This window comes from Neovison vison, chromosome 14, assembly GCF_020171115.1.
Source record: "Neovison vison isolate M4711 chromosome 14, ASM_NN_V1, whole genome shotgun sequence".
Lineage (NCBI taxonomy): Eukaryota > Metazoa > Chordata > Mammalia > Carnivora > Mustelidae > Neogale > Neogale vison.
Genome location: NC_058104.1, coordinates 17,901,117 through 17,928,008, shown reverse-complemented (window position 1 = coordinate 17,928,008; position 26,892 = coordinate 17,901,117). Strand labels below are relative to the sequence as shown.

Below are 26,892 nucleotides of genomic sequence, written 5' to 3'. Positions count from 1 at the left end.
AAAAACCTAAAAGGTATAAAAGGTAAGCAATGGAATGGGAGAAGATATTTGTAAATGACATATTTGATAAAGGGTTAGCATCCAAAATATATGAAGAACTTATAAACTCCAGATTCCAAAAAAGGCATAATCCAACTGAAAAATGAGCACGTGGGACCTGGCTGGCTCAGTCCATGGAGCATGTGACCCTTGATCTCAGAGTTGTGAAATTCACACCCCACTTGGGTGTAGAGATTACTTTAAAAAAAATAAAATCTTTTAAAAACCTTTTTAAAAAATTAAAAAATAGGCACGAACAGACATTTCTCCAAAGAAGATATCCAGACAGCAAACAGACATGAAAAAATGCTCATCGTCACTCATCATCAGAGAAGTGCAAATCAAAACTATAATGTGATATCATCTCACACCTGTCAGAATGGCTAAAGTCAACAAAAGAAGAAACAGCAGGTGTTGGCGAGGATGCAGAGAAAGAGGAACCCTCATGCACTGTTGACAGGAAAGCAAACTGCTGCAGCCACCCTACAAGACAGTACAGACGTTCCTCAAAAAGTTAAAAAATAATTACCTTTTGACCCAACAATTGCGCTACTGAGTATTTACCCAACCAACACAAGCACAAAAATTCAGGGATTCATGTACCCTGATGTTTATAGCAGAATTTTCTACAACAGCCAAATTATGGAAGCAGCCCAAGTGTCCCTCGACTGATGAGGATAAAAAAGATGTGGTATGTGTAGCTATAAAAAGCGGAATATTACTCAGCCTCAAAAAAGAAAACAATCTTGCCGTTTGCACAGGTGGAGCCCGGGAGTATAATACTAAGCAAGATAAGTCAGCCCAAGAAAGACGAATGCCACATGAGTTCACACGTATGTGGAATTTAAGAAACAAAACAAACAAGCAAAGGGAGAGTAGAGGAGAGAGACAAATCAAGAAGCCGCCTCTTAACCACAGAGAACAAACGGCTGGTTGCTGGAGAAGGGGGGCGGGGGGAGGGAATGGGGGAAGGGGATGGCGCAAGCTCCTGAGATAAACCCGGTCGTGTCGGAAGTGCCCAGTCACTATACTGTACACCTGACTCTAATGTCACACTATGTTAACTAAATGGAATTAAAATTAAAACTTAAAAAAAAAAAAAAAGATACTCGGCAGCAGCCGCATCATTCCCCCGGGCCAAGCGCAGCTCGTCTCCCAGCGCCTCCGGTCTATCCGCAGCCACCGCGGGCGAGGATCGGAATAGAGGCCGCATTGAGGCGCCCCAGCCTTTCTCAAAACCCTCCCCGGCTCGGGGGTGTGTGGTCTTCCGTGCCAGGCGGCCAGCAGGGGACTCAACCTCAGAACCTCATCTGGGGAGTCTGGTTCCAACAGCTGAGGCAACAGCTCTCCGGGGGCAAGCCTGAGGCGGGGAGCATGACCGGAGCGCGCTCACGAAGCGGCTGGAAGGAAGGGGCGCGGTCGGCGAGGCAGGGCAGGGGCGCAAGTTATCACACTCTTCTCTCCCTGCTTCCTGCTCACCCTTCTAGACCCTACTGGGTGCCACTCTGCTTGGCCAGCGGACCCGCGTTAGGTTTTGCAGACGGGAGGCCTCGACTGAGCGGCTGGAGGACGAAGGGACGTGCCGCTTCCGGTTTCCTGTTCCCGCCAAGCCGCGCCCCGCCCCCCTTATCCCGGAAGTAACCGTTTGCTCCAGGAACACCAGCTGAACCCAGCATGAGATCTCCCAACCCACACAGAATCCGCCTCATCACGGCTCCTGAGAGGCTCCGGCGGGAGCCGCCTGCGGGGGGACCCTCCTCGGAACTCAGTGACACCCAGGCTAGCCGCGCCGCACTCTTTCTCCGAAATCTGCTCCCAAGCTCCTCGAGGCCCTCTGCAAGCTTCTGACGTTTCATGACCACAACCTCTCCCCTTGGCCTGCGGCTCTGCAGGTCGGAGCTCCTTTCTGTGGTACCTTTCTGCCTCCTCCACTGCCTCGGGGGCCACTCTTTGTACCTCGTTAACCATTGTTCTTCCAATAGTCTGTTAAAATCAGGGATGGCTTTTCTTTCGCCCACCCCAGCTTGATAGCACTGACAAACCCCTACATATTGAGGGTGTTCAATGTAGTTGTTTTGTATCCGTATACATTGTGGACTGATCCCCACAATCAAGCTAATGAACACACCCATCAAGTCACGTGGTTACTCCAAATCTACCCCCTTAGCAAATTTCAAGCTCACCATACAGTATTACTCACTCTCATCACCATGCTACAAATTAGGTTCCCAGCAACTCATTCCTCTTACATCTGAAAGTTTGTATCCTTTGACAAACCTTCTCTGGTTCCCCCAACACCCACGGATGGGTTTGCTGCCTGGACCTTGGTTTGGTTAGAAGTTTGAAAGCAGCCAAGCTCCTTGCCAGGGGGAAATGGGATACCAGTCACTAACGGCACACGGTGGCATCACAATCAAGCCACATATCACTTGGTTGATTATGATGAAACAGTGCCCGGAAGGACCATGTGGCTGCTGTCCTTAAGTGCTGTGGCAGCAAAGGTGATTATGAGGACTGTGGCCTGGAAGGGATTCTTTTGGGGGCCACTGGTTTGTTCACCAAAAGGAAATGGCAAGACCGGGTCTTTAAACTTTCAGCCTAAGTCATGTTCAGAAGCCCAGGGACATTACATGATTGGCATGAAATAATCTTATAGCTGTGGGGCTGATATTGCTAAAGATCGAACCCATCATTGAAATGTACGTGTTGTGGAACAACATTGGAAGTTGAGTTCACAGCCTCAGGAAATCTTTCATGTGAAAGAAATGGCCCTGATTATGAAGGAGTTGGGCCAAAGACGTGGAGACCTCTGGGTGGGCTCAAACAAAGTTGACCTGGGTTTCCTTGTCAGCAAAATCAGTTTGGAATCTGGAGAGGAGGCTTCCCATGTTTCAATGTCCTATAATAATCTTACCCAGAGCACTTGTCTTCCAAGGGGATGGCAGTGCTCCACAAAGCCCACACCAACCACCCTTGTTAACACTGGCCCCATGTGGCCCCATGAGTACAGCCAGATCAGCGTGCTGAGGAAATAGCTTATTCAACCAAAGAATTGCAAGTGGTGCTCATTTATGCCAGCAGAGACCCAGGAAATACATGTGGGAAGGAACCTAAGGTCATTGGAGTAAGGAGGATGAGATACGATTGTTCATCTGGTGTTTTATTGACCTGGGAGCACTTTCCAGAATGCCTATACTTAACATGTTATTTTGTGCCACTGAATGTGGTTCTGCCATGTTTCTGGGTTGGTTGGCTAAGCATTGAACTCATTGGTAGCCTATAATGAGACTGAGATGTAAGAACGTCCCTGGCATCGAGTAGAAAAAGGAAGCCAAAGACTTAGATGGGGATGCTGGAGCAGATCTAGCACACATGATGCGGACACCCACCACCTGCTGACATCGCCCAGAAGACATACCTTTCAAGAAGGCATGTAGAAACATTGGCAAGGGAAGCACCAGCATCCTTGGATAGCTCTGCAGTCCCCAGTCTCCTCCCACGATGGTGGGAGACACATGAGATGACCTTGTTGATTCCAGGGGGAATAACGGGTTTCCAGATATTTGGGAAAGTGGGAGAAGTAAGGCCAAAGCTGGAGGAACAGAAGAGTCTCACTTGTGGTTTTTGAAGGCAAAAGGGAACTATATTTTATGAATCAGAAAAAGACAATTATCAAAAAAAAAAAGAAAAAGACAATTATCATATAATCTCATTGATATGAGGACGTTGAGAGGCAGTGGGAGGTCGTGGGGATAGGGAGGGAAAAAAACAAGACAAGATGGGATCAGGAGGGAGACAAACCATAAGAGATTCTTAATCTCATGAAACAAACTGAGGGCTGCTAGGGGATGGTGGGGTAGGGAGAGGGTGGCTGGATGATGGACATTGGGGAGGGTATGTGCTATGGTGAGTGCTGTGAAATGTGTAAGCCTGATGATTCACAGACCTGTCCCCCCGGGGGAAATAATACATTATATGTTAATTTTAAAAAGAGAACTATTTTTGTATATGTATATGGCAAAGCTCCAGTGGTCTTCCCTTCCATAAACATGTGGTATAGGAGGTTTCTGATTTTACTCTACACCATGTGCGGAAGTTGGGAGATTTCTATCTCCAGGATGAAGACAGGGATTGCATGGATGAAAAAAAGAGGATGGGCGCCTGGGTGGCTCAGTGGGTTGGGCCACTGCCTTCGGCTCAGGTCATGATCCCAGGATCCTGGGATCAAGTCCCGCATCGGGCTCTCTGCTCAGCAGGGAGCCTGCTTCCCTTCCTCTCTCTCTCTGCCTGCCTCTCTGCCTACTTGTGATCTCTCTCTGTCAAATAAATAAATAAATTCTTAAAAAAAAAAAAAAGAAAAAAAGAGGAGACTTCATGGGGTGCCTGGGTGGCTCAGTGGGTTAAAGCCTCTGCCTTTGGCTCGGGTCATGATCCCAGGGTTTCTGGGATCCAGCCCCGCATTTGGCTCTCTGCTCAGCGGGGGGCCTGTTTCCTCTTCTCTCTGTCTGCCTCTCTGCCTGCTTGCTTGTGATCTCTGTCTGTCAAGTAAATAAATAAAATCTTTTTAAAAAAAAAACAAAAGAGGAGACTTTATTATGGACTACTCCAGACATGCACTAAAGCAGAGAAATAGTTTAAGGGGTCCTCATCCCCCAGCTTAAGCCATTAGCAACTTACGCCATTAGCAACCATTACCTTGTTTTGTCTATACCTCCAAGCAACCCATTGTATTTTCCCTAGCTTTATGGACAGATAATTGACAAATAAAAATGATATATACTGAAGGTGCACAATGTGATGATTTGATACACACATACGTTTGTGAAATATTTACCACTGTTAACACAACCGTCCTTCACATAGCTACCTTTTCTGCGTGTGTGCTGAGAACATTTCAGATCTCATCTGAAAGCAACTTGCAAGTATACGTTACTGTATTTATAACTATTGTCAGCACTCAGCCGGTGTTTTAAAGAAAAACAGTTGTCATATAATTTAATCTCCAAATAATTGCCTTTGGTCTGTTTATAAAAGAACTTTTAAAAATATATAGAACCACTATAAAATTAATATACCTGGAAAAATGAACAATTATTCCTTTATATCATCAAGTAGAATGGATGGTTATTTTTAAAAGGTGAATGATGCAAGTATTCCTTTCTGAAAGCTGGAAACGTGCACCCCTTATTAGAAAATAAAGACAACCAATTTAGTAGTTTAGGACTAGGGCTGGGCAACCTCAAGCACCTTTAATTTGGTTTCCTCCACTGCACAAACATTTCACTTTTTCCCCCCTTGGAGGGGGTCTAAAACTTAGCCCTTTGTACCCCGGGTGGGACTCGAACCCACAATCCCTGGCTTAGGAGGCCAATGCCTTATCCATTAGGCCACCGGGGCCGACAATAAGTGTCTTGCAATGGTCCTACACCAGTCTCTTCGATACCTTCCCGTTGTTCCCACCAGTTACAAACAGATTCCTCTGCCCCTCTCCGGCCCCTCAACACCTGCATTCGGCCCGCACTCTAACCTGGCCGGCGGCTAAAGCATTCCGGGTCGCGGAGAGACCGCGCATGCGCAGACGGAGCCCAAAGAACTGGCCACAGGCGTCGCTCAGTTCGTTGGACTAGGGTGTGAGCCTCACTTAGGGTGAGCGAAGCCTGGGGATCAAATCCTGGCCGAGCACTTTCCTCTCCTTCTGGGAGACTCCGGGTCCGGTTATAACTATTAGCAAGAAAGAGTTGCCTGTGCAAAATGTGGGAGAGGAGAGAAGAGGGGTACCAGCCCTCCTCCCTACACTGCCCCGTAGACAGGAGGTGTTACCTGGGTCCAGGTCTCCGCGGTTTTCAACAGATCCCAGTGGCCCGAGGTCTTAGCCCTGAGCGCCCTTCGCAATGGCTCTCCTCAGACTAGATGCGTCGGTGGAGTAGGAGATTCTAACGGTCAGAGAACCCACGTTAGCTTTCCCACCAAAGGACAGGTGTTCTTTCCCATCTCCAAAATGTTCACCGTAATGAATTTCAAACCGCTGAAGCATCACAAAAACGATAAAGTAACACCCCCACAGGACCCCAGGTCACCTGCGCCTACCTTCCTGAATGAGGTCTCCAGCTGCCACTGCCCTGGCGGTCATCTGGTGGGAGGAGGTTACATCACCTAGGTTACCTGGCTTAACCAGAATCCCTTGGAGAGAAATCGGGTCCGCAGGTAAAGACATTTTTTTCCAGGTACAATGATGACCCAATCCTGGGCATATTCTTTAGGTTTAAACTTTTACATATATATGCACAGAAACCATTTAGGTACACTATCATTGTAAGAAATCGGAATAATCTGTTAGATTTTTTAAAACATTTTTATTGTGGTAAAATATATATATATTTAACGTTAAATTGGCCAATTAAACCGTTTTTAAGTGTACAATTCAAAAAAAAGTGTACAATTCAGTGGCATCAGTTATATGCACAATATCATCCAACCGTCATTATTTCCAAAACTTTTCATCACAACCCCCCACCCCCCACCTCATCCCGGCAACAATCCAACAGCTCTGGTCGGCTGAACTATATTGACCTCGTTTGAGGTTCCCGGAATCGATGCGGGTGTCAGCAGACACCGCTGGTGCGTTCAGGCCCCGCAGCACCGCGTGCTAGAACTCTGGAGCTCGGCGGTTTTCCGGGTGCTGCAGGGTGCGCCGCGAGGTGGGGCACAGCGCAAACCTTTCCAGGTTCCGCGGAGAGTGCAGTCCGGACAAAGAGAAAATGTAAAGTCAAGGGAGGAAAAACAAGCACTGCAGCGACCACGAAGGGACTCGAACCCTCAATCTTCTGATCCGGAATCAGACGCCTTATCCATTAGGCCACGCGGCCCCACCGACTATGTTTCCCCAGCTTCTCTCATAAAGCTGGTCCAGGAGCCTGTGTAGTGCACCAGAACGCGCATGCTCCTACCAGCGAGGAGCTCCGCCCCTCGGGCCCTGTGTGGGTGGGGCTGCGAACTGTGGGCCCGGCCCCGCAAACCAAACAAGTCCCGGCAGCTCGGCGAGGACCGCCCTAACGAACTGTAGCACGAGTTCAAGCCCCGGTGAGGCCGGCAGGCTCCGGCCCTAAACCGCGCTTTGGGAGCTCTTCCCCTACGTGGCTCCCGAGCGCGTTGGGTCAGAGACTGCCCACTGCTCCCTGTGCAGCCCCCACGCTTCCCGCATCACAGCACCGGTCAGCCTGCTGTGCTCTGTCCAGTCCTGTGGTCCCAGCCCGGGCTCCAACCAGCGTGAAAGCCGAGACCGCATCTCCTGCATTCCCACGGCCCCAGCGTGGGGCGCCTGTGGAATGCGCAAGCTGAGACAGCGACGTGGGCCCCGGCTGCCCTCTCTCCGAACCTCCAGCCCAGCCTAGCCCCGGGCCGGGTTCCTCGGTCCCCGCGCCCGCGGAAAGGCCGACCCCCCCACCTCCGCTCCCAGGAGCACAGGTGCACCCTTACGGGTGCCAGTCACATGGCATGCGTTCTCTCACTGGGTCACCTCCCCGAGGGCAGGCGCTGTTCGCGAGCACTGCGGTCACCCACAGACCTTTACTGCAGTCCCCCCACCTCCGCGACCCGCGCACCGCACCCGCGCTGCTGCGCCCATTTACACAAGAGGAACCAGGACAGGGGATGGAGTCAGCGGCAGCGCTGGGCCGTAGCCCCCAGTGGTCAGCACCCCCGGAACGGCAGCGGGCACAGTCCCACCTGCAAGCAGAGCCGGCGCCTCAGCGAGCTGCGGATCTCCAGGCAGGCCTTGCGGCGCCTCTGGCCATCAGGACCCAGTACCTCCAGTTCACACACCCGGCGGTTGACCTGCGAGGACCCCACTCAGCCTGCGCCCGGGACTGCCAGGTCCCTGGGCACCCAGCCTGGAGCACAGTGGACGAGAAGGCCTAAAATTTCAAGCGCTACCTTGCCATTGTGGGCCCTCAGGGGGCCTCAGAGGCTTAACCATGAGCCCTCTGCTCCAGGCAGATGTGCCCCGCACACAGCAAGAAGGGCTCCGACCCAGCTGGCTCCCCCACCCTCCACTTGCTCTCAGTCTGAGGGGCTTCGGTTCCCTGCAAGCCTGTGAAATTATTATTACGCCATCCACTCTTTATACTATAAAGCCTGCAGCCCCACAGCCTCTGCTGGTTCACCCTGTTCCTGACCGCAACCCCCAAGGGCCCTGCCAGGTGGGCAACTGCCTTCTCCACCCGGCAGTGAGCAGAACCCTCTAAGACCTCCTGTGGCTCTCACCAGGGGCCCTGGCCTGGCTCGCCCACAGGGTGAATGGGAGGTGATCAGAACACCAGGGCTGGGGAGAAGGATGAATCCAGCCCCTTTCCCCAGGTCTCTGCCCCTAACCCCAACACACCTCAGTCAGCAGCTCCAGGAGCTCTCCCCCGGGGTCAGCTCTGAGGACCTCCACCAGAGTCTGGATAAAGTCCGAGCCCTTCTCATCATCCCGATAGGCTACACAGCCTAGGCCAGAGGACCCGGGTCAGAGCATCAGGCTTGGGCCCCACCTGCTGCTCTTTGTTGGCAGAAACAGGGGTGGGGAGGAGTGCAAACAGACAGGACCCCAGGGGTCAGGCAAGGGAATGGTCCAAAGAGTGGGAACTTCTGGCTTCTGGAACAACTTGGTGCTTGATATTCATGGAGTGAATATACAATTTGACCCTGCCCAGCTGTGGCCCCCTAAAGCCACCCCAGGCATCTAGCCAGGACGCAGGGCCCCATGTAGCAGGCTTTCCCCATGCAGCAGGCTTACCCTCTGCAGCTGCGTAGACCATCAGGATGTCTGCTTGGTCAGATCTCCCTGGAGTGGGGCCTGGAAGAAGGAGCAACGCACTGACCCAGCCTCCAGGGACTCTCCCAGCCCCAGAGGTCCCCCAAGCCCTGCCTCACGGGCACACGGGGAAGTCAAGAGAATTAGCCCAGGGTGGAAAAGGCAAATCAGAACTCAAATCTCAACACCACCACTGAAAGAACTCAAGTCTCTCAGCTCTGCCACCTACGAGTGTGGGACCTTAGGAAAGCTGTCTCACCTTCCTGCCTCCAGGGTTGTTTTGAGGCTTAAGGAGGGGCAGAAGCCCTCAATTTTCAGTGGCCCTTGCGGTTTCGGAAGGTTTTCCTTCCCATCCTCTTGGCAAGACCCTGATCAGAGCCCTGGAGAGGCACACCAGACAGCCCTCCCATCAGCCCTGGCCAAGCCTGGGCTCCAGCAGGAAGCCACGCCCACCTTGGGCATCAGCATAGATCTGGAGGACATCGGCATGTGAGGGGGTGGTTGGTGATGCCTGCAGCCAGCGCCGGAACCAGGGGAGAGCTGTGGGCCCCACACCGGTGTCCCTCTGCCCTGGAAGGGAGTGGGGATATGCAGATTCTTTGGCTCAGCAGATACCTGGGGGTGCCCCCAGGGGTCCACAGCCCATCCCCCAGAAATCCAGGGCAGGCCTGCCAGGCTGCACGGACCCAAAGGATAGAAATGCATGTGCTGAGGGTAAAGTGCTCAAATTCATAGACTTGACTTCTAGAAGAGGCTAGGAGGTGGGGCAGTGCACGTGAAGCTCCCATGCTGAGGCCTCCTGGAGAAGGTGGATAGCAAGTCCTAGGAGGTGGGGACCTGGCCTGGCCTTCAGCGGGGAGGGGACAGGCGGGCCCCACTCACCCCCACGGCAAGCCTGAAGCAGGAAAATCTTGGGGCAGCCCCACAGGGCCCTGCAGCGGCTCAGCTCCTGCACCAGTGCCTCTGGCTGGACCTCCTGCCCGTCAGCCCCCAGCAGCTGGCCCTGTGGCCCCCCATGGGCCATGAGGGCCACAAGGGCACAGCTCACCGGGACCCCGTGGGCATCTAGGCCCTCTCGGAACTGGGCCATCTCCTCCTGGAAAGCCTGGAGTGGGGACAAGATGGAGGCCTGGGCCCAGGCTTTGTCCTACCCAGTGCCTGGTGGCCCTCCAGGGAGGCTTGTCCAGTCCCTGCCCACCCTACTTCCCACCTCCTACCAACCTCAGGCCCACAGAGAAAGTCCTTTTTCTAACACACACTCCCCCACACACTGCAAACCTGGCATGGCCTAATTGGAAGAATCATGTGGTCTAGCCTCTTGCAGCTGGGTCTTTGGCCAGGGCAGGGAAAATGCTCCACAAAGGAAAGAGGCATGAGGGGAGAGCAATGAGCTGACAGGTGTCTGGGAAGGAAGCTGAGACCCTCGAAGGAAAAGCTGGAGGGTCCTGCTGGGGCCTGGAGCAGAGGAGTGGAGAAACAGCGGGGGACACTGCTGAAGCCCAGGAGGCAAGCTCCCCACACATGTAGCAGGAAGGATGGAAGCCAGAGCCGGTGAGAAGCCCCGCAGAGTCGCTTGGGTCCTGGGGTGGAGTGGGGAGCTTCCTTCAAAGCCCTACCAGAGCTCTGGCCTTCGCCTCACCTGGGCCGTAGGGTCTGTCCTGAGGGTGGTCTTGAAGTTCAGGGCCTGACACAGGCCCCCCAGCGCCTCCACATCATGCTGGGCCCCGGGCCGGCCATGGATCACGGACAGCAGGAGGGCGGCTCTGGTCCCAGACAGTTCATAGTGAGTGCTGGGGCTGGGTTCTGACTACAGACAAGTTAAGGAACATCAGAGTGGTCTGAGAACCTCCCAGCTCCTCACATCCCCCCATCTCAGGTCTCGCCAAGCCTCTGTCCTGCTCGCATCTGCTGTCACATCACTCACCCCACCCCGTGCCCCTCACCTGGGGCTCCCAGGGTTCCACATCCCCCAGGCACAGTGCGCCCCTCAAGGAGCTCCGGAGGACTGGGCAGTAGGAGGCCTCTGACTCTTTGACTGTCCTGTAGAAGACCTGGGGGAACCAGAGAACCCATAGGGGGCTTCTTATGGGGGTACAGTTTGGGGAGGGAACAGGGCACTGGCTTCAGGGAACAACCTGCCTAGCTTGTGGCTACCGCAGTCTCTTTGGGATCCCCTGCCAAAATGGAGGAAGGACACAGACAAAAGAATGGGAGAGCATGAAGGGGATGTCTTAGTTCATGTTCAATGTCATGGGCATCCCTGGACATAGATGTCTTTAAGTGGATCCTAGCCATGCCATTAACCACACCACGCCCCACCCCAGGGATCACTGTGCGCAGAGCTGGGGCGCTTCCTAGAGCAGGCTAGGGCCTGTCTGGGAAGGTTCGCAGGGTAGCTACTGCCTGGGGAGGACACCAGGCTGGGGAAAGCTGTGGAGTGGAGCCTGGGCCCACCCTTCACCTCCAGGGTCACCAACGGCCACCCAAGTGCCCAGTGAGACTGTTGGGGCTCCAGCCCAGACCAGTACTGGATCATTCACCACTCTGGCTTCTAGGGACCTGCAGTCTGACAGACAGTCACCGTCTGTCTGTGTAAGTATGAACAGGGCTGGGTGGAAGCAGAGGCACAGACTCGAGGAAATCAAGGAAGGGTATCAGTGACAGCCTGGTAGGGAACGTGTGAGGCTGGCTGGGACAACAGGAGGGCAAGCCAGAGGGAGTGGCATGGGCAAAGGTGTGAGCTGAGAAGCGGCTGGGAGTGTCAGGAATCCTGAGTAGGCTGTGAGCAGGGACATGGGTGGGGCAGGAGGCAAGGGCTCAAGAATGATATACCACATGCATAGACGATAAAGATTCAACTGTAAAACAAATGGGTGTGTGTGTGTGTGAATGACTCTAACCGCCAAGCAGGGTCAGGAGAGCACAGCAGAGCCGGGGAAGTGACTGGCACGGACCCCCTCCCAGGGATTCCCCATCTGGAGCCCCTACCTCCGTCAGCAGCTGCAGCAGAGACCAGTGAGGAAATCGGCCACAGAGCTGGCTCAGGCCAGTGAGGAAGGCTCCGGGCTCAGGGGCAGCTGGGTGTAGAAATGGTACATGGGCCTGGAGGGCCTGCCCACTCCCACCCCTACTTTGTGCCATCCCAAAACCGGTGTCCCTGCCCAGCCCACTCACCCCCAGGAGTCGTAGAGAGCAGCAGGAAAACTTTGGGGCAGCCCCACAGGGCCCTGCAGCGGCTCAGCTCCCAGACCAGCTGCTGGGGCTGCCTCAGCTGCCCACGAGGGGCCACCAAGGCGACGAGGGCACAGCCCACAGGGCCCCCAAGGGCATCCAGCTGCTCCCGGAACCCAGCCAGCTCCCCGAGGAAGCCCTAGGATAAGAGCAAAAGCTGAGCCTGAGTCCAGGGAGGCCCCAGGGTGGGCCTAGGTGTGGGTGCTGGGATGAGGGTGAGGTCAGAGGCGGGTGAGGACTCACCTGGACAGAGGCCTCCCTCTTCTGGCAGCTCTCAAAGCCCAGGCTCCGGAACACGCCCTCCAGGACAGCAACAGTGGAGGCTAACACCCCAGGGCTGCTGAGTGTCAGAGCCACCCTGGGACCCTGCAGGCCGTACTTCCCCTGGGAAAGCAAGGGCAGAGTTGGGCTGAGGCAGGGCTCAGCTGAAAGCCAGGAATGGGCTGGGCCAGGCAGTGCCTCCCACTACCTTTCTTTCCAGACTCTGTCTAGCATCTGCCATCTGCGAGGCCACCTGCAGGGTCCCAGTCACCAGGAAGGCCATGGGGGCTGGGTGAGGGCTTCCTCTGAGCACCAAGCGTACTCCCTGCCCCTGGTGCCGATGCCCCAGATCCCAGAACTTGTCCTTTCCCTGAGCCCTGTCCTATCAGCTCTGTTTATGAGCTGAGCTGGACTCTGCTCCTTCCCTGGAGCCCTAGGCCATAGGCCCCACTGCCTCAGTCCCTGTACTGTTCTCTGGCTCCAGTGGGCTACTTCCTGGCTGGCATTGGCACACCCCCACCTGAGCCAGGAGCCTATGCCCAATCCTATTCTTAGCTCTTGGCCCACCTCCTATCTGATCCTGTTACACAGGAGTGTCTCCCTTCCGAGCCAGCCACCAGCACCGAGAAGTCCACACGCAGCTCTCACCGGCCCCCTCACTCCTGCACACCACCCACGCCACCCGCACATGTGCACACGGCAGCCTTGAGCACAAGGGTACAGGGAGAGGTAGCACGTGCTGTCTCACAGGTAGAAACCCCCACTGGAGTCATCTGTCCACAGCGGGGCCCCAGATGCCTCATCTGGGAAGTCCGGTCCATCACAGCGAGCTCAAGATGAAGCAAGTGTTAAATGGGGGACAGGCTGAGGAAGGGCCCTGGGGTGGAAGAGGCTGGCGCACAGACTAGGGGACAGAATGTTCTGTCGCTGTCTACTCCCACCACCCTTCAGGCGGCCTGCCGAGGCTACCACCAGGCCACCTGGGAAGGGCTCTGTGGGGGCAGGAGGCCCCCTGACCATGCACCCACCAGTTCTGCACAGGCTCCAGGCGGGGGCAGGGGGAGTGCTCAGCAGGGGATGGGTCAAATGTCAAGTTCTGGGTAGGGAATGGGGCCCATTCTGACAGCCGTCCTCTCCCGCTAAGGGATCTGAGCACCGGGACCCGCTTGGAGTTCTGGATCCCCCTGAACAGCCAGAGCCACTGTGCCGCCCGCCCCAGTCACCTCGCACCCAAGCCTGTTTCTTCAGATTGCCATTGAGAAGAAAGGGAGTGGCCCGGTGAAGACCTGCTCAGCTCTCTTGTTGTCCTGCCGGGGTGGCGAGGGGTGTCACCAGCTGTCCCATCCTGAGCTGCCCCCGGTCCTTGGCTGACACAAGCTGATGAGAGTCCTGAGACTCCCGCCGGTACTTTGGGGCCCAGACAACCTGGAAGCCAAGAATGGGTCTCCACCAGGCGACCACCCCAAGCCAGGGCCACTGGCACCCCCAAACTGGGAGCTGGACAGGTGTGAATTCCGGGACCCCCGCCCAGCAACCACACAAAGAACAGATCAGCCTAGAGAAAGATTCCGTTATTTATTCAACGTCCTCTGCTGCCTGCCCTTTGGAGACCAGCAGAGCCAAGCTCCTTCAGAGAGCCTTTGGTAGGTCCCTGCTGTCGCCTATCTGCAGACACTGTGGCCCGCAGCACGGAATGCAGTGCTTAGGGAGTCAGCGACTGAGTGCTAACAGAGTGCTAGTGTTAAGTATCACAAACCCCACACCTCTGGAGTGGGGGGGCCGCTGGGGGCAGCCAGCCTCCAGCAGCCCTGTCCTTGGTCTTCAGTGTGGGCCTCACATCCCTGGAGCCGCCACCACCCTCACCAGACTGGCCTGGGAGTGCGCTCAGGGACTCGCTTGGGGGCAAGTAGGCTAAGAGTAGAGGCAGCCAGTTTCCTTTCAGGGCCCAGCGGTCACGGCCTAGAAATGGGAGCGGATGTGGCCAGGAAGCCTCCTGTGGCCATACCCAGGACCCAGATCCTCCCCAGGATAGGTTGTCCCTCCCAGAGCCCAGCAGCATCCTACAGGTCATGGCCTGTCCTCCACACCCAGTGCAAGGCACAGCTTAGAAGGGCAGAGGGCCAGGCCCACAGACTCAGCCCACAGGGCAGGAAACAAAAAGCCACGGGGGCCAGCAAGGTGGGGGGGTGGGGGTTGGTAGGGCAGTGCGGAAGACCCCAGGCCCTGCCCCAGTCCTCACACTTCCCTGACGGCACAGCCTGTCTCCCACGCAGAGGCCACAGGCAAGGAATGGGCTGCGGCCCCAGGAAGGAAGAAGGGAAATGGCCATGAGGTACGGGGGGGCGTCCCACTCCCTGGGAGCGGGGTGAGGTGGGGGGAGGCGGCGGCCAGGCCCTAGGGCAGGGCAGGCAGCCCAGATGGAGGCCACAGAGGGAGGGTGAAGCCCAGGAGGCCTGCAGTGCCTGTTTCACCCTCAGGAGACCCGACCCCCGCCGGCCCTCGTCAGCCCTCAGCCCACAGGCTGGGCCATCTTGGCGTGCAGGCTCTGGTGGGCAATGAGGTGGGCGCGCTGCTTGAAGCTCTTGTCGCACTCGCCGCAGCCGAAGGGCCGCTCGCCGGTGTGCACGCGCCGGTGGTCCAGCAGGTAGGAGCGCAGTGAGAAGCTCTTGCCGCACTCGCTGCAGCCGAAAGGCTTCTCCCCCGTGTGGATGCGCTGGTGGTCGGCCAGGTAGGCGCTGCGGCTGAAGCTCTTGCCGCACTGGGAGCAGGAGAAGGGCTTCTGGCCCGTGTGCACGCCCTGGTGGCGCAGCAGGTCCGACGAGCTGCGGAAGCTCTTCTCGCACACCTGGCACTTGTGCGGCTTCTCGCCTGTGTGTGTGCGCTGGTGGCGCGCCAGGTCGGAGCCCCAGCGGAAGCGCTTGCCGCACTGGCCGCAGCTGTGCGGCTTCTCGGCCGCCAGGTCCCGCAGCTGCCGCCGGCGCGCGGGCGGCCGCCCCCTGCGCGCCCCCACCGCGCGGCCCAGGGGCGCCCCTGGCCGGGCCTCGCCCTCCCAAGCCTCAGCTTCCTCGGGGCTCCAGGACGCAGTCACGTCACCATGGCCCGTGCCACGGCCACCGTCTCCGGCCTGGCCCCCCGGTGCCATCACCGACTCCTCCAGCCCGGGTTGCTCCCTGTGGCTCCGGAGCCCCAAACCTGCAATCCGAGAGGGGGCGGCCTCTTCAGTTCCACTGGGTTCTGGCACCAGAGCTGGGGCGAGGCAGAAACAGGACTCAGGTCCAGAAAGCCCTGGGCTGCACAGACCCCAGCCTCAGTTTCCTCGCCATAAAATAGGGACATGACAAAACGGCCACAGAGAAACACTTCTGAGGCAGAGGCAAGGGGATCCAGTTGGCCGATCCTGCCTGTATAGACGCCTACTAATCACACGCCTAATTTCCCACAGCCATATCCACACTGGCACCCCACGTCCCATGCTCTGAACCTTGGCTATTCAAGCGCTGAAACAATAAATTCAGGTAATTTATAAATTACCCAAACCCTCAGTATTTCTTACCAGAAACTGAGAAGCCACATGGGTTCCGCCTAGGTGGCTACTCACATTCCACAAGCTCTTATCCCCTAAACTCAACAACAGATTTGCACAGAGAATGATCCTAGCCCGCCCGCTGGGTCATGCGGATTCCACGAGATAACCCCCAAACAGGGCTCAGAAAGGCTCTAGCAGGGACAGGAGCTGCAGGAGGGTGGCCTCTGAAGAGCAGGGCCCAGGCCTTGGCACATGGACACTCGGTGCTCCTACTGTCAGCTCCTCTTCGTGGGCTGTTGTAAGGACAGTCCCGGCTCAGTCCCTTCAGCGTCCATTGACCTCTCTGAGATCCCTTGTCTGTGACCCACGACCACACTTTTGTGCAGCAGGTGGTGAGAATCACAGGAAAATGCCCAAATGAGAGCTCAGCACAGTGCTGACTTGGGGCGAGCACCCACCATATGGAAACACACACTCACAGGCCGAGAAAAATGAACACTGACACGAAAGGAAAATCACCCAGGGCTCTTGAAAAGACCCAGCGAAAGCCACTTTCCAGCCAGCTAAGGAGGAGGTAGGAAGACTGAGGATTCCAAAAGGAACATTTGCAGGTGTATGGCCTGCCCGCCCCCACCCTCTGTCACCGGGACCCCCCACGACAGCTGCTACTTCCAGTTCAGAGGAGCCAAGGACCCCAAGGGTCCAGTCTGCACCCACTGCTTACCCAGGGCAACATTCCGGGAGTTCTCTCGCTTTATGTCCCAAAAGAGTTCCCTCTGAGCAGGGTCCAGAGAGCCCCATTCTTCCCGGGAGAAATAGAAGGGAATGTCTCCAAATGTCACAGGTCCCTTGAATAAGATCAAAAACAGAAACAAAAACAAACCATCTGGCTCAGAACTGCCACTCTGGAGCACCCCTGGGGATGGGGGACAGGATGGGTCCAAGTGAGCCAGGAGAGCTGGGAGAGGCCTTGATGAAAAGACAAGGTCCATTTTAGGGACTCAAGATGGCACCGTGGGCCTCAGAGGGGACAAATGGACTGGTAACTCACGTAGGCCTCAGAGGCAAAGCAGGTGTCGGCTGTCTCTCTGGTTCTCCCTTCTTTAAGAGCGGGAAGCTGGGCTGAAGAAGAACAGAGGCTCACAGACGCCAGCCCGGGCCAGGAGTGAGATCTCACACGTGTACATGCACACGCATCCCTAGGCTTTCTGGAACAGAAATACCCTTCCTGCTACCCTCAGCACAAGGCTCGGGAAGGAGCCAGGCCCCTGCCCAGCAATGTGGGGCCTACAAGCTTACTTACCACCACAGCTGTGCTGCTCCCAAGGTGCACGAGGCCAGCTTCGCGCCCCCACCTTCATGTGAAGCCCCCTGGCCTGGGGTCCCTGGACTGTAGCCTCGGGTTCCACCTCCTCTGAGGGCACTTCCTGTGCGGGGACCACAACATGCTCATCAGCACCGAGACCAGACGGGGGAGACAGAGCTTAATCCCTGGGAAGGAGACACAGAACACGTCCCTCAGGACGTGGGGAAGGAGATCCACATGGGGTCCCAGAAAAATCCAGAGAAGGTGACACCAGGCAGTGCTGTGTGCCCAATCAAGCACAAGGCAAGAAGAGCTCCCCAGGGCCAAATCACAGAGCCCCTGAGTACGGGGGTGTGGGGGCAGACCTCCACACCCAGGGCGGAACACCACACCCCAGCCACTCATTAGCACCTTCCCCAAGGTCAAGAATCCAACACCCCTCAGAGAGCAGGATTCACACGGACAGCTGCCTTCTTGTACCCACTCTGCTGCTCTGATTACACATGACTATATCCCCAGGGCCTAGACTACAGCAGAACATTGTATTTGTAGAACAAGCGTGGAGCTCAAACTGCCCTCCTGGAGCATGCCCACTTTGGTCCTACTGGGTCCACCCTCCAAAGCCACTAAAAAGAAACCAGATTCATTTGGACAGTGTCTTTCAAAAGGCAACACCTGTATGACATGCTCCTGTTGCTGCTTCCTCTGGCTCTGCATCACCACCACCCCTGGAGGACTTGTTTCTACGGAGATGGCCACCGCTCTGTAGCCAGGTGCCAGCCAGGTTCAGAGGGGCCCCTTACCTGCGGCCATGCTTTCACTGGCTGCTTCTGCAGGACCTCCACCAAGGCAACGGCCTCCTCTCCACTCCCTGGACACCGATCTCGGACCCAGCCCTGGACGCCTCCGGGCAGCACGCTCAGGAACTGCTCCAGCACCAGCAGCTCCAAGATCTGCTCCTTGGTGCGCAGCTCTGGCCGCAGCCAGCGACAGCAGAGCTCCCAGAGCTGGCTGAAGGCCTCATGGGGCCCGCCCACATCCCTATAGCAAAAGTGCCGAAAGCGCTGGCGACAGGCCTCAGAATCCCTGCTATCTTCTTGCTGGGCAGAGTCCTGCTCCCAGGAGGAATCTTCCACCTTGACGATCAGCAGCCCCTCTCCCTCCCCAGGGGCCTCATCCTGAGGCTCTGGGGGTGCTGCCATTCCTCTGGTCTAAAGCTCAGGACTGGCTGGCCTCAACCTGGGCCTGGGAGCCTGCCCTTCAGTCTCCCAGAGGGATCCCCTGTGGCAGCTGGGTGGGCATCTGGACAGGTACTCCTGGGAAAAGAGCAAAAGGCGGGGGTCAGAGGGGGAATACATGAGCAAACACCAGCCAGCCTGCTCCAGTCCTCTCCTGGCTCTGAAGTCTTCTTTAGGCCTCGCTCATGTGATTCTGTGCTACTAAGACATGTCTACAGCCCCTTATCCTCGGCTTTGAGATCCAAAACTCCCAGGTGTTCACTACCTGGCCTAATGACCACATTCATAATCTCCACTTATCTCCCTCAAGGTAAATGTTCGTACAGCTTACAGCAAAAATATTTATGTATCTCTTCAGCCTGTAAATATTTGCCAAGTTGTACTTACCATGTGTTTCTGTATGTGTATTACACTTCAGTAAAAAATGGAATTAACACATTGGATGACTGAATATTGCTGTAGGTTCCTCTGGTGGGGTTGCTTGATATACCATGTGTGCTAGATTACCTTCCTCGAATCTGAAAACTTCTGAATTCCAAGACATCTTGGCCCTGGGGTGAGCTCACAAACACCAGGCTAAGCCATTTATCCACAGGTACATACGAATGAATGACACATATTTATACCTTCCATAGATACTCCTTACAATAGCCCTGAAAAGTATGTATTTTGAAATTTTCCTCAATTGCTCTTTTGTTTCAACAACAACAACAAAATGACACAGAGCGTTATAATAAAATGCGGGGGATTTCAACAACACAGAAACACAAAATAGGAGCTCCCTTCCAAAGGCAGTTGCACCCCCCTCCCATTAACAGTATGACATGTGACCTCCTGGACTTTTCCCTGTCCATTTACTGGAAATGTATCCATAGGTACGGGGGAAACCAAGTGGTTTTGTGTGCTTACAGAAATGAGGTCTTACTGCACGTACTATTTTGTATCTTGCTTTTCCCACCTAACAATGCTTCTTCATTAGCCGCTCTGGGAGATTCCAAAGTGTGAATGCGCTCCAGGTTCTTACCCAAGAGAGGCACCCAGCTTGCTTCCAGTCCTTCTCTACTACACACTAAGCACTTTATTTACTTTATTCTCCTACTCCTCACAACACCCCTGAAAAGTACGCGCTCCATTCTCATCCTCCAGTGACCGAGGAGAAGGCTGCGCTCGGAGAGGGCCCGGGACTCACCAGGGTCGCTCGGCAGGACGCGGCGGGCGGGAACGCGGACCGGCCGGAGCCCGGCGCTCCGACCCCAACAACCTCGCCAGCGCGCAGCTGAGAGGCGACGGGCGGGCAAGGCGGGCGCAGGCGACCCCACCCCCGGCGCTTCCTAGCAGCGCGCGCCCCCTTCGGCCTCTGTGTCGAGACGCCGGCCCCTGCTACCCCGAGCCCTGCGCTCGACCTCGGAGCCCCGCAGCCCGCGTCGCCGGGCCCGCCCCCAGGATACACACCGCCCACAACTGTCCAGGGGTTCTTAGTTCCGTCGCCAGGTTCTTGCGCCGGAAGTTCGCGCGAGGCTCGCCGGGAAACCACACAGTGCGCGCGCCGCAAGAAGCACTCGAACTACACGCCCCCAAAAGCCCCTCGCCCATTGAGTCCGCCTTCTTCCTGACGGATAGCCAATGAACGAGGAGAACTCCCAGAGTTGGCCAATCAGGAGGTAGCAGCGCCCTCCTAATGCCCCCGAGCTGAGATCAGCTTCTAAACTCTTTTTTTCCTATTTCTCTACCATACCCCGGTCGGTGAAAGGCGAAAAAGGAAAGCCATGGCTGGTCTGGTGGGCCGAGACGGCATCTGGCCCAGCCACGAATTGAATGCGCGCGGCTCGGCTCCGGGGTACTCCTTTCCAGCCTCTTGGGTCCCGTCCTCGCCGAAGTCGTTAGCCGCGCCTAGCGGGGCGTGGAGCTTTTTAGGAAATGCAGTCCCCCGAGGGACGCGGAGCCTCCTGCGGCGATCTTCGCACCCGAGCCTCGGCGGGGGTGCTGTGGCAGTACGCCGCACGCGGTCACCCTGATCCCGGGGAGCCCCCCGGTCGCCCGCCAGCAACTTCGTCTGCGGGGCGGTGGAGGAGCTCTGGGTTCTCCTTCCCATGCATTTGTACCTGCTCCCACACTCTTCTCTACCTGGAGATCTAAGGCTGTCTTTCTATATAAGGCTATCTTATTTATACCTACCTATCTATATATAGATATATATAAGGCTATATATATCTGTATTTCAGGAAATACATATTTCCTGAATTATAAAGCAGTGTCTTTTGATTTGATTATGCAAGTACGGAATTAAGTACGGAAAATTATAAAGCTATCTGTATCCACAAAACCAGCACCCTCGATCTGCTCAAATGTCGCTCCCTCCAACTGGCTTTCCCTAAGCCTATGTGAACAGCCTCCCGCCATGCTTCTGTCCTACCTTATTTTTCTCTTTTATCACTACCTGACATACTTGAGTAATATTTGTCCCCCAATACTGGGCTATAAACTCCGTGAGGTCAGCGTTTTCACTGCCCTACACCTAGCATCTGGCTTTGTGCCTGGCACGTATTTGCTGACTAACTGAAGGTAAAAATATATTCCTATTAAGGCCATTCAGAAGTGAACATTATTAATATTTTAGTCTGTTTTTACACTTCTACCTCTATGGATATTTCTAGTGTAATTTTGGAATAATTCTATGGTAAGTAATGTTTTGTTGACACAAAAGTCTATCAAGGATATCTCTAGGGCTCCTGGGTCTCCCTTCAGTCAGATCGATCCCAGAGTCCTAGAATTGAGCCCTATGTTGGGCTATCCACACAGCGGGGAGTCTGCTTCTCCCTCTGCTTCTGCCTGCCACTCCCCCTGCTTGTGCTCTCTTTGCCAAATAAATAAATAAAATGTTTTTTATTTACTGCAAGGGGAGCAATAGAGGAAGAGGGAGAAGCAGGGTCCCCACTGAGCAGGGAGCCCAATGCAGGGCTCAATTCCAGGACCCCGGGCTCGTGACCTGAGCTGAAGGCAGATGCTAACCATCTGAGCCACCCAGGTGCCCCAATAAATAAAATCTTTAAAAAAAATAAAAATGGTATCTTTCTGTATCACCATGTACAAATAAAATGCAACTGTTTTGCAGGCTGCATAGTATTCCATAGTATCGAAGTTCCAATTTTTATTTTATTTATTTACTTTTTTTTTTTTTTTTGAAGACTAGGGACGCCTGGGTGGCTCAGTTGGTTGAGCAGCTGCCTTTGGCTCAGGTCATGATCCCAGCGTCCTGGGATCGACTCCCACATCTGGCTCCTTGCTCTTCAGGGAGCCTACTTCTCCCTCTGCCACTGTCTGCCTGTGCTCACTCTCTCTCTCTCTGACAAATAAATAAATAAAATCTTTAAAAAAAAAAAAAAGAAGAAGACGACGACTTTATTTACTTGTCAGAGAGAGAGAGTGCAGAAGCAGGCAGAGTGGCAGGAAGAGGCAGAGAGAACCGGGCTCCCGGCCGAGCAAGGAGCCCAATTTAGGACTCAAGCCCGAGCCTAGGATCATGACCTGAGCCAAAGGCAGCTGCTTAACTGACTGAGTCACCCAGGCGTCCCCCAAATTTTATTTAAAGTTCCTTACTCTGGGTCATTTAGACGATTTCCAGTTTCCTGTATTTGCAAGTCATTTATAGAAACACCCACCTTCTAGCATCTGCTTTAACAATTTGCTGGAGGGCGTGAGTCAAGAACGTTCTGGGACCACTGCTGAAGTGGATGCTCCTAGGCTCCCTCTGCTGGTCCCCTGGAAAACGCACTGAAAAAAAGGAACTTGAAAGTCCCTTTTTGTTCTTCGTCGCCCTCTATTGGCAAAGGCTAACATCAAGTTGGCTGGCAAAGGAGAAAGGCTCTAGTACCACAAAGCGGGAAAAATGTGTGTATTGTGGGCTGAGAAATAATAAATTAATAACTGGCACACTTACCATATATTTTATTGGTCAGTGCCAGTAAATGACAAGTTATTTGCATTCAATTGCATGGAAACTGACCACCCAACAGTACTTCTTTTCTTTCTTTCTTTTTTTTTTTTTTCCCCTGAAAGTATTTATTTTTCTAGCTAGGAAATATAATCAATAAATAATGAAGAAGTCTAATTTTTCTTTCTGGAAAATTTATATTCATTTCCAGAATTTATACTCATTATTTTCTTAGTACAGAATTCTCTAAACAGTGTAAAAAATTGAGGACAACAGACATCACTCTCTTGCTTCATGAAAATACTTTTAATGATTTACAGTTACCCATTGTCTCTCTGATATATATCCATGCTCATATCAAGCATTTATTCTCATTTGCAGCAAAAGAACTACTAGCTGTTCCCTAATATCACTTTTCTCCTATAGTAAGAATTTTTCAACAGGCACATAGCCATTCAGAATAAGGAGTAGGGGTACCTGGGTGGCTTAGTCAGTTAAACTGTCTGCCTTTTGCTCAGGTCATGATCTCAGGGGTCCTGGGATCGAGCCCCATGTAGTGCTTCCCACTCAGCAGGAAGTCTGCTTCTCCCTCTCCCCTGCCCCTCCCTACCCCAGCTTGTTCTTTCTCTCAAATAAAGTCTTAAAAAGAAAAAGAAAAAAAAAAGAATAAGGATTTCCCAGCCTCTCCTACAGCTAAGCATGGCCATGTAATTAAATTAAAGGTGATGAGATGTGAGCAGACGTGATATATGTATTTTACTAGAAAGGGATGGGTCCTGTCTTCCTATTCTCTTTTTCCTAGGTGCTAATAGGAATTTGGACACAGTGGCGTGGACCATGCAGACTTAAGTAATACCCAGAGGTATCGAAGCAGTAAGACAGAAAGTGCCTGGACTCCTGATGATTGTGGAGCCACCAAACTAGGCCTGGGTTTATACCTAGGCAGTGATGTGAGAAAGAAATAGATACCATGTTTAAACTTCTGCTGTACTGAACATCTATTACAACCAGAGTGTATACCCTAATGAGATTACTGCCTAGTAAGAGGTGTTTTGTTTTGTTTTGTTTCATTAAAAATAGAATACAGGGATGCCTGGGTGGCTCAGTTGGTTGAGCGGCTGCCTTCGGCTCAGGTCGTGATCCCAGCGTCCTGGGATCGAGTCCTACATCAGGCTCCTTGCTCGGCAGGGAGCCTGCTTCTCCCTCTGCCTCTGCCTGCCTCTCTGTCTGCCTGTGCTCACTCGCTCTCTCTCCCTCTATCCCTGACAAATAAATAAATAAAATCTTTTAAAAAAATAAAAATAAAAAATAGAATACAGCGGTGCCTGGGTGGCTCAGAGGGTTGGGCCTTTGCCTTTGGCTCAGGTCATGATCCCAGGATCCTTGGATGGAGCCCTGAGTCAGCCTCCCAGCTAAGCAGGAAGTCTACTTCTCCCCCTCACTCTGTCCTTCCCCCTCAACACTGTGCTCTCTCTCAAATGAATAAATGCAATTTTGAAAAAAATAAAGCAAAAAAAGGAACATTAGGAGCACTGCATGGGCTGTCAGTTGAGCAACCAATTCCTGGTTTTGGCTCTGGTCCTGATCATAGCATTGTGAAATCAGCACAGCATCAGTTTCCATGCTTGGCATGGAGTCTGCTTGAGATTCTCTGTCTCCCTCTGCCCCTTCCACCTGTGCTCACTCTTTCTCTCTCTTAAAGAAATAAGCTTTAAAATACAGAGCATAGGGGCGCCTGGGTGACTCAGTCGTTAAGTGTTTGCCTTCAGCTCAGGTCATGATTCCAGGATCCTAGGATTGAGCCCCGCATTGGGCTTCCTGCTTGGTGGGAAGCCTGCTTCTCCCTCTCCCACTCCCTCTGCTTGTGTTCCCTCTCTCGCTGTCTCTCTCTCTGTCAAATAAATAAATAAAATCTTTTAAAAAACAGAAAATAAAAGTAATTAGTTTTATAATTTCTCTCATAGGATATTAGATATTCAGAATTTCCTTGTCATCCTGAGTACACTTTGGTAGTTTCACTTTTCTAGGAAATCATCCCTTTCATCTACAACTTCAGATTTATTAAGATAAAGTTGTACATAGTATTCCCATTTGGTTTACATTTTAAAAACCAGCATGTGTGAAGATCCTACTCCTTGTTTTGGGATATGAGATAGCATTTGAATGGTGGTACAGCAGCAGGCTAGGAAGAGCCAGGGTCCCTGTTGACTTTGTGGGTTCGGGCTGCCACACCAGTTCCACTATAAGCTGCCTACCTCTCTATTATTTGTAGTGGAACTGAATCCTGATTCACTGCCTCACAGTGTTGCTATAAGGATGATGTAAATGAGCCCAGCACTAACTCTTACACGCAGGAAGAGCTCAGTAGTGAGTGCTTAGTACCAGGGAACGACCATCGCCAGGAACCTGTCACAGGGGCATGCCCACAGGAGCATACAGTATAGGAGAGGTGGTGGGATTTAGGCCCTCCAGGCACTTTTTCCACTTTCCCCTGAACATCTGAGCCCAACTTGTTCTGGTCAGTGGCCAGTTGGATAGTAGTATTAATCTTCATGACTGGCCTGGAAATTTCTTAGCTGAAAACAGAAAAACTGGGGTCCTCTAGGAGGTGACAGAGGTGCAGGCCACGGAGTGCTGTCTTTGCAACCCGGGCAAGAAAGCCTGACAGGCCACACATCACAGGCTGGCAAAGGAACACGAAGATGAGAAAGGCTGGATCATCTTCATAACCTCCCTTTCTCCACCCTCTGCCCTATACCAAGGAGAAACCTCAGAACACAGCCCCTGGCAAGTCTCACCTTCTAGCACCTTCCGAGCCCCTGCCCGCCTCCTGCAGGCACCTCTCACCTTCCCTCCCACCCACCAGAGGTGTCATTTCAGCTCCCAGTATATCAATCTCTTCCTCATGGCAGGGCCTTTGTTCATTTTGCTCCCCTTGCTTGGAAGGTTCTGCCCCCAAATCCTTGTAAAACAGCTTTTTGTCATTCTCCAAGTCGCAGCTGAAATGTTCCCGCCTCGAAGCGGCCCGCTCTGACAGTCGGTTCCTATCCCCCTCCATCGCTTCGCCCGTTCCTTCCTTCCTGGCGTTTGTCTCTACTTGAAAACAACGTGTGTCACTTATCTGCTTATCAGTCTCCCTCACCGGACAAGAAGCTCCTAGGGCAAGGACCTCGTCTGGCTTTGTCATCGCGTATTCCTCAACGTTTGGCAAAGAACCTGGAAGGCAGGCATTCATGTGATAAACGGATGAGTGAAAGCAGCAAAGCCCCACTTCACGTCCCTCCGCCCTTCACCTGCCTCCGCACGCTCTCAGGGCCACCCCCACTCCCCTCGCATTGGCCACCTCCGTTTCCCCAGCTCCTCACCCCTCCAAGAGGACCGCGGTCTCCCTCCCGGCTCTCCCCAGCACCACTGTCGGGCCCTGCTCCGGGGCTCAGAAGGTGCTAGAACGCCGGCGGGAGCTGTCCTCGCGCCCGCCGAGCTCCAGCGCGGCGGCCACAGAGGGCTGCGGGAATCCGGCTCCCGGAGTTCCCAGCCGGCAACGAGACGCCGGGACTGGCAGCTCGAAACCGGAAGCGGCTCTGGCCGCGGCCCCCTACCCCCGCCCCTCGCCCGAGTCCCCTCTAGGACGGCAGGAGGCTCGGCATCTCGGTGGTAGGCCCAGGGCCCGCTGTGAAAGCTAGGGCGTTGGCGAAGTCAGGAGTCCGCCCCGCGTCGTTGGTCCCTTCGGCAACTGCCACCGGGCAGAAGGGAAATCGCACAGCGCCAAAGCGGAGATTTTCGGATGTTGCCGGGCAACCGTGCCTCTTGGGGAGTGACGGGGAGAAAAAGGGTAGTGACTGGACGGTTTTGCTGAACCCCGCCCCCTTCCCGCCCCGCTCCCTGATAGGCTAAGGGAGGAGCTGGTGGGGCGGGGCCTCCCGGAAAACCCTCCTCCTCCCTGCAAGGGCCCTTAGGGAGGGTCGTCCTCTTACGAGCCCCTCTCCAATGTCACCGCCTGGCTTCCCCGCGGAGTCACCCAAGTGCGGGAGACGCCCCCGGGCCGGGGAGGGCAGCAGGGCCAGCTGGGGCCTCACCCCCTGCAGCAAGGACCCGGGCGGTGCCTTGGGGAGCACAGAAGTGGGTGGGCAGCCCGCGAGGAATATTCTGCGCCTCCTCCCTCGCCCTCGCCCTCCCTCTGACTGCGAAGACTTAGGTGAAGCGTGAGTAGCCAGGTGGGGGCCTTCCAAGGCCGAAGCTGGGAGGTCCCATGAGAACAAAAGCCGGGAAGAAGCAGGCCAGCGACACCAAGACCCTTCCCTGGCGTCCACCCAGAAGTCAGCTACCTCTCTATCACCCCCCAAGTCACGAACGCCCTTTGGCCTCACACCCTAGGCCCTTCCATGGCATCTCCAATACCTCCGCTGTCTTAATGGATCTTGCCAAATGTTTCCTAAATTGCCAAGTTCCATTCATAAAATGTTCTCTCCAGCTCTATCCCAGAATGGTGGCCTCTGAGTGGGTCTCTAGGGAAATGTGGACTGAGACTCACGGGGCCCTTGGAATCATGTCCCTCTCGACGGTGCT

At 54.3% G+C, this 26,892-nt stretch overlaps 2 protein-coding genes and 2 non-coding genes across 10 annotated transcripts; all 4 read right to left on the bottom strand.

The window, feature by feature from the left end:
* Positions 1 to 5,363: 5,363 nt before the first annotated feature.
* TRNAR-CCU lies at positions 5,364 to 5,436 on the bottom strand. The gene has a single exon. It is a non-coding gene; the product is annotated as a tRNA-Arg (tRNA).
* A 936-nt stretch (positions 5,437 to 6,372) lies between these two features.
* On the bottom strand, positions 6,373 to 12,074 carry LOC122895381 (putative caspase-16). The gene is made up of 10 exons (XM_044232746.1): positions 12,008 to 12,074; positions 11,822 to 11,910; positions 10,777 to 10,884; positions 10,112 to 10,640; positions 9,716 to 9,938; positions 9,287 to 9,403; positions 8,816 to 8,875; positions 8,420 to 8,526; positions 7,765 to 7,872; positions 6,373 to 7,357 (listed from the first exon to the last, which is right to left on the bottom strand). The coding sequence occupies exons 4-10, from the start codon at positions 10,205 to 10,207 to the stop codon at positions 7,169 to 7,171; spliced, it is 900 nt and encodes a 299-aa protein (XP_044088681.1). The 5' UTR covers positions 10,208 to 10,640; positions 10,777 to 10,884; positions 11,822 to 11,910; positions 12,008 to 12,074; the 3' UTR covers positions 6,373 to 7,168.
* TRNAR-CCG lies at positions 6,833 to 6,905 on the bottom strand. Its single transcript has one exon. It is a non-coding gene; the product is annotated as a tRNA-Arg (tRNA).
* Positions 12,075 to 13,886: 1,812 nt separating the features above from the next.
* ZNF213 (zinc finger protein 213) lies at positions 13,887 to 25,832 on the bottom strand. Of its 7 annotated transcripts, none has more exons than XM_044233062.1 (7): positions 25,692 to 25,832; positions 25,469 to 25,542; positions 17,961 to 18,473; positions 17,155 to 17,278; positions 16,903 to 17,075; positions 16,576 to 16,699; positions 13,887 to 15,571 (listed from the first exon to the last, which is right to left on the bottom strand). In XM_044233062.1, the coding sequence occupies exons 3-7, from the start codon at positions 18,357 to 18,359 to the stop codon at positions 14,835 to 14,837; spliced, it is 1,557 nt and encodes a 518-aa protein (XP_044088997.1). In that variant the 5' UTR covers positions 18,360 to 18,473; positions 25,469 to 25,542; positions 25,692 to 25,832; the 3' UTR covers positions 13,887 to 14,834. The 7 variants fall into 7 exon arrangements, with proteins under 7 accessions (XP_044088997.1, XP_044089001.1, XP_044089002.1 ...); XM_044233066.1 differs by having other exon boundaries at positions 13,887 to 15,517; XM_044233067.1 differs by having other exon boundaries at positions 16,903 to 16,973.
* Between the last annotated feature and the right edge of the window lie 1,060 nt (positions 25,833 to 26,892).

Bases quoted from the DNA above. Each gene is read 5' to 3' on its own strand.
- LOC122895381 (XM_044232746.1), bottom strand. From the start codon at position 10,207: ATGCCTCTTTCCTTTGTGGAGCATTTTCCCTGCCCTGGCCAAAGACCC. The intron at 8,527-8,815 runs GTAAGCCTGCTG...CCTCTGGCCTAG, and splicing joins GGTCTACGCAGCTGCAGAGG to GCTGTGTAGCCTATCGGGAT. The intron at 7,873-8,419 runs GTGTGTTGGGGT...GGGTCCTCGCAG, and splicing joins TCCTGGAGCTGCTGACTGAG to GTCAACCGCCGGGTGTGTGA.
- ZNF213 (XM_044233062.1), bottom strand. From the start codon at position 18,359: ATGGCAGCACCCCCAGAGCCTCAGGATGAGGCCCCTGGGGAGGGAGAG. The intron at 16,700-16,902 runs GTGAGTTACCAG...ATCTTATTCAAG, and splicing joins GCTTTGCCTCTGAGGCCTAC to GGACCTGTGACATTTGGAGA. The intron at 15,572-16,575 runs GTAAGCAGTGGG...GCCTCGCCCCAG, and splicing joins CTCCCGGAATGTTGCCCTGG to CTCTGGTGCCAGAACCCAGT.